At 33.3% G+C, this 11,744-nt stretch overlaps 1 protein-coding gene across 2 annotated transcripts; it reads right to left on the bottom strand.

Moving 5' to 3' along the window:
- Positions 1–217: 217 nt before the first annotated feature.
- LOC114751196 (dolichyl-phosphate beta-glucosyltransferase) lies at positions 218–7,930 on the bottom strand. 2 transcript variants are annotated; one of them, XM_028939865.1, is made up of 11 exons: positions 7,731–7,930; positions 6,343–6,533; positions 6,218–6,266; positions 5,084–5,190; positions 4,483–4,528; positions 2,581–2,715; positions 2,370–2,459; positions 2,122–2,253; positions 1,948–2,031; positions 1,640–1,704; positions 218–738 (listed from the first exon to the last, which is right to left on the bottom strand). In XM_028939865.1, exons 2-11 carry the CDS (start codon positions 6,453–6,455, stop codon positions 552–554), a joined length of 1,008 nt encoding a protein of 335 aa, XP_028795698.1. In that variant the 5' UTR covers positions 6,456–6,533; positions 7,731–7,930; the 3' UTR covers positions 218–551. The 2 variants fall into 2 exon arrangements, with proteins under 2 accessions (XP_028795698.1, XP_028795697.1); XM_028939864.1 differs by having other exon boundaries at positions 6,343–6,528.
- Positions 7,931–11,744: the final 3,814 nt, after the last annotated feature.

The raw sequence follows: 11,744 nt of genomic DNA, 5'->3' as shown, positions 1-11,744 counted from the left end.
TTATCAATTTTTTCTAAATTACCCATATAGATCTCCCTCAACCATAATCAAGTAGAAGAAGGAAAGAGGATATCAAGACAGATTATTATAATGTTTTAAGAAAAACATGTCATATTTTTTATAACTAACTACCTTACTTCACTTTCTTAATCTAATCAAATTAGTTAAATAGATCTTATATTAAGGATACGAGGAGTATTACATTCATTCTGATTCGTTAAACCAAACCAACACTTATTTTCGCTTTGGTCAGTTGCAACCTTTTCTAACGTCAAAAAACATAAGATTAACAAGTGTGGTTAGAATACTTTCCTCTAATTCAACACAAACAACTATGAATCGTTCAAAATCTCCACCTCGTTCAAAGATTAAGACCTTGCTGCCGAAACCTAATAGAGTCTGAGTCTGAAGGTTATGCTAAGGCTTCACCTATAAACATTTAAATATAGTTGTTGCCCCAAAGACTTAAAAAGGGAGTGAATAATCTTCTGTTTTCTTATAATCTAACACTGTATATCTGATGTTAAAACACTAACGTACAGCACAAAAGCTTATGCAGAAATTTTCCACATACCAGACCTGTATCCCATAGACATGAACAGAAGCTCCCATAGCATGTTGGGAATACTCAATAGATTCACCTTGGATCCTGGAATCTCAGACCAATTCACAGAAATTTCCGCAACTGGGATTCCAAACCATTTGCATAGGTAGACTAATTCAACATCGAAGCACCACCTGCAGAAAATAGATACCAGCCCCATTAACAAAAAGCACCAGAAAATTAAAAACGATAGACCAACTCTTGCTTATTAAAGTCCAGTGCAAGTCCAAAAATCATCATCGACCAATGGCTCACTCATATATTGAAGGTGTCATACTACGTAGTCAGCCGAACAACCAGTTAGGACATGCCACTCAGACCACTAATTTGTATTCAATAACCATGTTTAACTATAGTCGACATACATTTTTTATTGCTTAACTGCTGACATAGAATAGCTGCAGCATGTAAATAGGCTTATGGGAAGGAAATTAACCTCAAATTCAACCCCAAAGGTGACCAACATACCAAAAGATGAAAAAGACAATTGGCAGAGGAAAAGGCAACACTGTTGATCAACATTAGGGGGTTTGACAAGATAAATTTGTCCTCACTAAAGGGGAAAAGGCAGTAGCAAAGCGGAAGATTCTGAACGTATGGATTTTTCACAAAACCTGAAGTCCAAATATGCTCCAGATATCAATAGCGGAAATTCTTACATCCTTTTTCTTTTGTGTGTGTGTGTGTGTTTTTTTTTTTTTTGGGGGGGGGGTGATTCTGGCATTCAAGACAAGAAAAGACAAGCCCATCAATAAACATAGCAAAATTACAAAAATATGTGCTCAGAGAAATGTTAGAAAGGGAAAGCATTCAATAAGTTATAACAAGGAGATACCATTAAGACCCTTAGAATACGGTTGATGTCAGATACACTTCTTAAATATCACATACAAATCAAAAGAGGTAGTTACAGAAGATTGGACTTTACAAGCAATTATAACAATTAAAAATTACCAATCTTGAATTATTTCTCCATCTATCCCTTTAAAACAACTCAAGAAGTTATTGTATTCAGTAGAGATTAGGCGTCATTACCTCCTTAAGCGGACATTTGTGAAAAGCTTTCTGGCTGCAGCCCTAGTAAACATTTTGAAACCACACTGTAGGTACAAAGTCAATAAGATGAGCAATGAAAACCGACACAATCATGGGGGCAAAAGACAGGCATTATGCAAGCGAAGACTGAACCATATTAAAGTTGATAAGCAATCAGTATGCAAATAATCATTGCTGAAGAAGGTTCTAGAAGGCCAGCTACTAGATACAGGGAGAACCATATACAGGTCAATAGGTCATAAGAGTGCAGTGGTGCCAGACTGAGGTCAAAAATTAAATGAAGTTACCTGGGTATCACGAATTCCAGGACCAGCAGCCAAGAGAACCACAAGATGGAAACCCTTCATCAAAAAATTACGGTACCACTTCCTCTGGAAATATTAAAGCTAAATGGTTTAAACAAGATGATCAAGACAAATGTGACAAAGATTAAAAGAAAATTAAGAATGGCAACACTGAACTGTAGCCAAAGCCTTCTCCTCTAGATGAGCCCTTGAACCAAACGCAGCAATGGGGATATCAGATATTCTAAAACTTGAATCACTAGTGGCTGAATCTCCGCTCTTAAACTCTTGTTTTGCAACAGCTTGGATCTGAATGTTTAGAAACAAAACTTAAAGCAAGTTGCATATCAACATATTGAAGAAGAAATAAAAAAATAATTATAAGCAAACCTAAGAAAACCACAGATCATGCTAATTTCACCAACCCTATTTTCAAGCTTTTCTAGGTCAGTAACTTTAGTTGCTCCATCAGCATCCAGCATCAGAAGTAATTCACCACGTGAATGAAGCATTCCCTGCAGTAATACAATGCTTTCAGAACTAAAAGGCATTAATGAATTGTCAATGAGCACAGACAATGATGCGCAGGCATTCATCATAAGGAGAGATTTCTTTAATTGTTTAAACTAAACTCACTTTTCTGATTGCTTCTCCCTTGCCATGATTTTTTCCAAGAAGAATAACTCTCACATTATCCACTGTATATTTCCTCACAAAATCAAATGCTACTCTTTTAGTCCCATCAGAACTTCCATCATCAATAATCAAAACCTGCACAAGCATACATTGATTCAAAATAAATACTAGAGAGCACAGGAAAATTCAAAAATTTGATGGACATAAGGGGCTGGAAGGTCAGACTTATGTTAGGAGAGCCAAGCCCTACAAGGCTTGCACTAGGAGGAAGGATAATAACATCGAAACCCAAGAAGCATCTCAGGGAATTAAGATACCAGTGTGTAGGGAGCTGTTTAATTATTTCCCCTTTAGCGTGTGGCTATGTTTCTGTACCTTCACCTAAGTTTTGAAATGATTTTTCATAAATAAAGAGAACATGCATATTTGGATAGCCTTTCAGTGTCTTAGTTGAGTCTGATCTCAACAAAATCATATGGTGGAAGACAAGTTGGGCAACGAAATTCATATTTCTTTATCATAGTTTGTTTTGAATAGACATGAAGAGTACTTCTCTAGTTTTCTTGACGCTAATAAAACTCATGCAAAAAATTACACCTTTTTATTTATGCCATTCTGTGATGATTTTCAACAAGCATACAGGTTATACAAGTAACATAATATAATGAGAGTACGATAACATCTAGCAAGGAAGGTGGATATGTTTGATAGACTAATTAACCAATAGCAAAGACAGGAGATTGATTAACTAAATTAATTATAAAAAAGGACATGTGCCCCAACCTCATGTAGCTGACACAACACACTATTCCACCTGGCCTTAAACTTAGTAGAAATCAAAAGCACAAAACCAACCCGCTCATTACCCTTAATGCAGGTAACAACATAGTTCTCAGGGTCAAAAACCCTCAAACTATGAGCTGTACACCAGCACATGTGATGAGTCCATTGACCACGGTCCTATCCATGTTATCCTGGCAACATGTTGTAGATGTTTCCACAACCAATATTGTCCTCATCCATGCACAATTAAAAAGAAAACTTCAGTTGCATTACCCATCCCAATGCTCTCACCGCACCTGAGTAGAGAGTGGACAGTTAAGCAGTGCACATGTGTATGCGAGTGCTTAATTAATTTCCCAGTGTATGTTGGGCTAACAGTAGCAAGTGCCATGCCCAACCCATAATCATAAAAGCCAAGGATGTGGTTCAACTGCACTACTAAGTACACAGCGATCTTAGCCAAATGGTTTAAACTCAATCTGCCCTTGATCCTTCCATATATGGCACAGAACTTTAAGGAAAATCAACATACACACTCTAGAGTCAAATCCTTAAAGAAGGGTTTCCTACTCAATGCAGGCTAGTCACATAAACTCCTCCAAAGGGTGAAATTGGGTCAAGACAGCCTGATCAACATAACAAAAAAGACCCAATGTACCTCTTATTCAAAAAGTTGTACCTGGAATTCTGTGCCTTATCTTTAAATCTTACATGCTCAATTAAGGCATGACATGAAGAGGCACCAGCACTAGATACTGTGGCCCATTTCTTGTGTCATAGAAACATTAACCAATTGAACTTGGAATAAAATCTCAATTATCTGGAACTTATTGAACTTCTAGAATTTAAAGCCAATATAAGATCTTCAAATTTATCTGTGCAATTCATGATGACATGTTCAACTTGCTTTCAATCATTCTTAAACACGAAGGTCATGGATATCATAGGAGAACATAAGAACGAGTATATTATTGGAAGAAAATTGCCTCCTGAGGTGGAGCTTTAAAAAGTAAGCACTAAACTGACTATGCATCATAAGTGAGATACGGCAGTTAGAATAGAAGCACGCGGAGAACTTTCCTAAAGTTATGAGGAATTGTGTAAAGAAACCGATGATACCTCATATGAAAATGAAGGATCCTTTGAGGCACGTTGTTGAAGATAACTACAAAGTAAAGTCATAAATATCACTATAGTTCCATACAGCAATCCTCATAAATAGCCATAAACAGGAGAGACTCCATTACTTCTCAGAATAAGATACCTTAAACAACAAAACACACCATACTAACAAGTACTAAACTACACAAATATGCAATAATAACGAATAAGTGCATCAGAATAGGTATCTGAAATAATCAAGAAAGAACATAGACTTTTAAATGTTTTATCTTATATGAATTCTAAATATCCCCTTGTTGGTTACTTTTGCTTATCTTACTGATCTTTTTGGAGCTTTTCCAAGTCCGACTAGAAGGCAGGGGAATAAATGTGTTGCTAATACCATATTATGTGACAAGTGACATGTAAACAAATTCAGCTATACTAATTAACACAGACACATCAGCAGACTCCCAATAGGTTGATTGTATTTTATTACACATACATAACGGCAAAATAAATGACAGGAAGACCAACACAGACCAATAAGTTAAAATAATTGAGTCCAATTTCTATTGCTGATATCATAATGTTGATAAAAAGGCATGCTTCGACTTACTTCATAGCTTCATCAAGAGCTGCGGGAAGCCTATGCTCCTCATTAAATGCAGGAATTATTAAAGACATATACTTCGTTGCTGGATCAACAATGTGTGGGCAAGGAACCTAAATATACAGAGCAAGAATCAGTCAGAAGACTCAGCCAACTCATATATCAAACATTCATCCTCTTAAAATGTTACCTAACTTCACAGCCAACACAAATGAAAACCAAATTAAAAAAATATCATATAAATAAAAGAAGAAAATAATTGATTATTCTATTCCAACTAATAGTTATTTGATGTGCATACTTAAAATAATTATTCTAATTATTCCACCAATAGAATGAGTTATAAATATAAATGCATGAAATATTTCCCATATGATCCTTAACATTGGTGTGAATATGAGTAGTTTATTGCTTATAACATACTTTATCTTGAAAGTTTAATCCTTTATGATTTTTATAAATGAGCATTAATATATATTGCCAGAGACATGGTAAATCAAAATTTTAAGCTGTTAAATTATGACCTACGAATAGTTTTATTACAATCTCTTTTTAACTCACATGGAGGCCTATGGGCTTGAAGTGTGATTCAGAAGAACAGGGGCCAAAATATCACTTTAAACTTGTCATTATGACGAACAGGGTCAGTTATAGTCAAATTCATAACCATTCGGTCACAAGGCTTTGAAATCGTCTCAAAAACCATTTCAACTTAAAAGCTAGCGCTATGAATTGAAAGCCTGGCTTTATAATAATCCCTAACACATGACAGTTTTACATAGCAAAGTTAAAATTAAATTATTCTTTGTCTATAAGGGTTCTAGATTACTTTCCTTCGAGTTATCAAGGAATATTCAAACAAAATATCAAACATTAACAAAGAACGAGTGGCCATAGTGAACCATGAGAGAAGGGAAAAAGAAGCATGCACTCCATGGACATTGACACACCACAGGGCATCAACAACGGCACAGATTCTTCAGAATGAGCTAAATACCATGGTTTTTCCTAGTCAAGCTATTATATTTCAACATTGTTAATACTTATTGTTTACTAGTTCAGAAAGCGCACTTTTCCGTGTGCTATCCGTATGAAACACCAAAAGAAGATATTGATTTCACACAAAAGTAAGTGGTTAACCTGTTTCAATGAATTGGGATCCTCAAAAATAGCCGCACCTTCAACATGCCTATTGTTATAATAAAAGATTGCAATGAGAAATAGAATTAATAACTCCATTTTTAAAATAACTTAACTGAACATACTCATGGTTATTTCTTCTTCTATATGCTTCAAAGACTATTGCAGAGGCAAATCCTACTACTGCAACCAGGAATAACATCACAAAAAGATCAACCATTGTCCACAGAGATTCCATTCCTTCGGGTGCTGTACAGGTTGCAGCAGTTATTGTATATATGTTGCCCTTATTATGTATGAAATAGGTCAGCCTACACTGTTGACAGTAAGCATTACAAATAAGATTCACCAAGGAGGATCCGTATGGCATGAATTGTACACATTCAAACACTAAAAATGCATCTAAGTAAGTGCATTTGATAAATAATAAACATCTTAGTTGTCAGGTTATCAAATGTACAAATGCCCTACAATCTACAAATGCTGAATCATGATTTGCATTGAAATATGTTTTGAGATAATTTTACCATCCATTTTCAGATCCAGCACAACAAGTAACATATCAAAATATCTTATAGGAAAAACATCATATTTGAAGGTTGGTGGGTCCTTGTATAATCCAGCTATCAGTAACTACGTAATGAAACAAAGTAATCTCTTTTATGAAATGTCTTATTGGTTCTCATCTAAGGAATACTATCCCTCATATGATGCGGATCCCTCCGGTGCAGCCTCAATTGCGGGTCAATTGTCTAACTTTCTTTCGTTGGATTGATATGAAGGTTTAAAGGATGAAACACCTTTACTTCCCAAACTAGCATTATACTCTGGTTGATTTTTGAGAAATAGGAAAATTGCTTTTCCCGGGTCCAGTATGATGAAAAACAACTCTAACGTTTAAATATTATGTTAGAGAAGCAATATGGATCGAAAAAGGGAAGCCTGGTGATTTTTTTAAAAAAAATATTTAAATCAAAAGAGGAGTCCAAAAAGCATACGGATGAAGCTTGAATTTTCAAATGAGGAAGAAGATGCCAAGAATAAATACTGAGAAAATCGCCAACATGTCCATAAAATTGCTAGTCCAATGGATCAATTTAATGGATGGCAATGAGGCAATTCACCCGCAGTTAACATTCTCGAACAGGAGGAGATCCACTCCCATCCCTCACACGAGATTTTTTATTTTTTTGGCCAGAACAATCGTCAACTTTAAGGTAAGCAAATCATGCGGCTTAAAATCATAAATAGGAAACAGAACTTCCAACTTGAATTTTCAAATCACAAACTTGGAGACTAACAAGAGCACAGAACTATGAAAAGTTCATAAATTTATGACCTTATCATCCATTCCATACCCATTAAAGTCACAGGATAGAATATAGCTGGAAACACAGAAAAAGAAGAAATCGAACACAATTCAATCACATTATGATAAAAAAATATGAAACCAAAGGAGAGAAAAGATTCCCAGAGTTAACACAACGAAAATAGGGAGGGATTGAAATATCACATTGAAGTGTTGAATTCAGTCCAATATCATTTGAAGCAAACCAGCATGGATCAGAAAAATTGCATTAATTTGGACTCTGATCCACGGTCGCAGGTTTGAACAAATGATGTGAGGAACCGAAGGCTAACTGCAGCACTGGAAACCCTGACGCATGGAGGAGAAGGACGAGGGACGCGGCGCCGTGGTGGAAGCGGTTGCAGCTGAATCTTGACTCCTCCCCAAGAGTTTCCGTTTCGTTTTTGTGCTATCGGGGTAGTTTTTGTGCATTATTTTGTATTTTTGATATTCCGTTTTTAATATTATGTTATTTTGATTCCTTAAAAATTAAAATATACGTCATGTTTTAAATTAAATTAAATTATCAATGGCTTTTGACCAAAAAAATTTGGGAAAATTAGGGAGAAGGACCTAAAAAAATTAGTATTTATTAAGAGGGATATTAAAAATTGTAATTAATTTGAAAGACCAAAAATTAAAATAAAATTTTATAATTACCAAATTATCCCTTATCAAATCTTTACATTATCTCCAACACCCTTCTATCTCAATTTAACAATTAATTATCAATTGAACTTGATTTCTCTCTCTTTCTTTCTGTATCTCTTTTTGATGCACCCAAAGTTTTTATCAATAACAATTGTCTTCTTGTAAATCCAGAACAAAGAAGACAAATTAAAAAGAATCAACTAGCAGACTATTTATTGGACGGTATGTATATTCTAAACATTATTTTCCCTCCTTTAGTTTATTTGTACCGAATGTTTTCTAATTTTCTCATCGCCTCTATATAAAGATTTTTTGGATGAATATAAAAGTATATATTTGTACCTTCATTCAATCTTAACTATATATACATATGAACACAATCTCACCACCTATACAAAGCTTCTTAGATGAATATAAATATAGTTCTTTGTGTTAACCAAAATATGAAAATCAAGTAAATAGTACCCCTTCGTAGCCTAAGCTTCACTAATAATTTTTCCAACCACATCGGAATGAGGGGCAAAATCACAGTTACGCAAGCTGGAAATTTTTCCAGCTATATTGGAATGAAAGACTAGTAGATGCAGATATGAATGACTGAAAAATAGGACTTTATTTTTTGTTAATTGCTGTATTTAGTTTTTAATTTTAATGAGGGGCAATTTAGTAATTATAAATTTATATTTCAATTGATAACTAATAGTCAAATATCGGGATGGGTCTTGGAGATAATGTAGAGATTTGGTTAGGGATAATTTTGTAATTGTAAATTCATATTTAAATTTTTGGTCCTTCAAATTAATTATAATTTTTAAGATCCCTCTCCATAAATACTAATTTTTTTAGGTCCTTCTCCTCAATTTTCCCAAAAAATTTTTTGGCCTGGCCAAGTAGAATTGTTAATGGTTATTCAACGGAAAATGGTCCTATTTATTGACTAAAAATTTATTATTTGTATTAATGCATAAAGTTTGAGTTATGTATAATCATTTTTTACTAATGAAAATTATAATCAGCACTGAAGATATTTAAAAATTTATATTTTCAGTTATTTTATGAATGTATTCACAAAAACATAATATTACATTCGATCCTTAATATAAGACCTTGTTTGATTTTTATTTTGGTCCTAAATATAAAATTTCAGTCCACTTTGTCTCTCATATTTATACTTATTTTTCCAAAATAATCCTTTTAACAAAAGTAATTCTAGCCAATACACTTGATTAGCAAGGATATTTTAGAAAAAGATAACACTTATTTATTACAAATAACTAACTTAACTTTTTTTTAATCTCCTCAAATTAGTCAATTAGCTCTTATAATTAGAACCGGAGATAGTAATATGCCGTAATAAGTGGCAAAATAAGATTTACAAAAAAAATGTGAAATAAGGTTGAAATAGCCTTTCTATTTTTTTTAAAAAAAAACGCACTGATTAATTTTCGTAGAGCTTATTTGTTGGGGTGAGTAAGTTGTAAATAAAAGTGCCCAAGTAAAATGTCAAAACACTAAAACAAGTTCGACTTTCTCTCTTCAAAATTATGTTTGGATTAGTGGAGAATTACCGAGTGTGATGTTTCGATTAGTGGGAATTAGATTTGGATTTAGACCAAATTCATCATTTGGATAAAACTGGCAAGATTTGAAAACTACAGTTGGATTCAGGACTGCTTTCGTTTCTATGTTGTAGCTTATCTCTTTTATGTTTTTATCATGTTATTTTTTTATTAACCTATTATTAGATTGTGTTTGAATAAAATTGACGTTTTATCCACACAAAAAAAAAAGATATATGAAATTTTGTGGATTTGGATACCAAGCAAATTTTGAATTACAATTCTTTTAGGATTTCAAATATCTAATTTACCATTTACCATGATTATTTTTAAATCTCAACTATTCTCCTTCAATGCCGTTCAGACATGTGAACTAATCATACACGTAGGATAATTTATTCTTATTAATGTAAATTTGTTGTACTTATTCCGTCCTTATATACTTAACCTGACTTGAATTTTTGCCCTATCCTTAAATTTTCAATGACAATTGATTCTCATTTTTTACAAGCCTCTTTAGAATGATTTATAAGCAGTTTTTTAATCATGATTTACGAAATATGAGATAAACATGTGAGAAAATTTTATCTTTACTTACGTAAAACGTGCTTATAAATGCTTACTAACATGATTCCAAATGGGGTATACATCGTCTGAGGCAAAAGAAAAAAAAATTCTCCACATCTTGTATCAATATAACATTCTTTCAAATTTTTTAATATTCCAAGAAATAAAGCCATGCAAAATAGGCTTGTCTATAGTAGAACGAGATATGGTTTGCATAATAAAAGCCGTGGGAAAATATCTATTGTGAGTAAATAAATAGAAAATTTGGTAAAAATAATTTAAATGGGTTGAGTACTGAAACTTATTAAGATTAGTGCATGCTTTCAAACTTAAATGAATGTTTATATAGGTACTTACAAATTATAAACTAATAAGATATTTATATTTACAGTAGAATTTAAACTCATAACTAACTAAATCAACTTTTATTTATTGGCAAAAGAGCCCAAAAAAATCTCAACTCTTTTATTTTAATAATAGCCCGTGGGCTTAAATTTAAGAGTCGATTGCTAATGTGTTGCCGATTCGAATATTGGGTATGAAAAAATGGAATATTGGGTTTTCCTTCCAGTGAATGTTGGTGTGCAGGTTGGAGATGCTTTCTTCCAGGGTTAGACTCAATATTGGCCCATTGGACTCATTCCATGACTAAACTAGAGTGGCATGTTCCTTAAACATAAAAATATACATTTTCAATAAGAGTTGGGTTTAATAGGAAGAGTTAGTCCTTCACAATATAATGAATCAAAATTACCAACAAGTGTTAGTCTAAGTGGAAGGGACTTGGAACCTTAATCATCATGTCCTGGGTTCGATCCTTGGGACGGTGTGTATGGAGAAAAACATTGTTGGGAGGGGTCCCTGCTGCCTGCCAGTACCCCGAGAGATAAGTCTTTTACTGTTCGGGTGGAAGGATACTGTAGGAAACCAAAAAAAAATAATGAATCAAAATTTAAATCTCCATTAAGAGAGGTACTTACATTTAGTGTCAGATAATGTTTCAAATAGAATTACTTCTAATAAAAAGATACATGCTCCTAGCAAAACATATTTCTCAATTTATTCTAGAAAATATGTCTTATATTTAGTACCAAAGAGAATGTGTATATATACATTTAGCGGAACTTTGTTATAAAGGACAAAATGAAAGACGCATTCTATACTAATGATCAAATGGAATATATTTGAAAATTGAGTAAAAAAAGTTGTTAAATTAACGGAAAACTTGCAGAATAAACCAGCCTGTCTCCTGTACATTTTCTGAAGAAGCGAAAATTGTAAGACATAAACGATCATTAAAAACTAAAAAGAAATTGTAGAATAATGAAAAAGTTAATATAATCTTTGGTTCCTTAAATTTGCCTTCATTTTAGTTTTAATCCATTAAGTTTCAAATGATAGA

This window comes from Neltuma alba, unplaced genomic scaffold (assembly GCF_004799145.2).
Source record: "Neltuma alba isolate B1F8T4 unplaced genomic scaffold, ASM479914v2 tig00006803_pilon, whole genome shotgun sequence".
In the NCBI taxonomy this organism is placed as follows: Eukaryota; Viridiplantae; Streptophyta; class Magnoliopsida; order Fabales; family Fabaceae; genus Neltuma; species Neltuma alba.
Note: the sequence above shows the minus strand (reverse complement) of the source record. Positions and strands in the feature narration are given on the sequence as shown.

Coding starts and splice junctions, on each gene's coding strand:
- LOC114751196 (XM_028939864.1), bottom strand. Junction 6,267..6,342: donor AGAAGAAGAAATAACCATGA/GTATGTTCAGTT, acceptor TTATAACAATAG/GCATGTTGAAGGTGCGGCTA. Junction 1,705..1,947: donor CTGGAATTCGTGATACCCAG/GTAACTTCATTT, acceptor TTGTACCTACAG/TGTGGTTTCAAAATGTTTAC.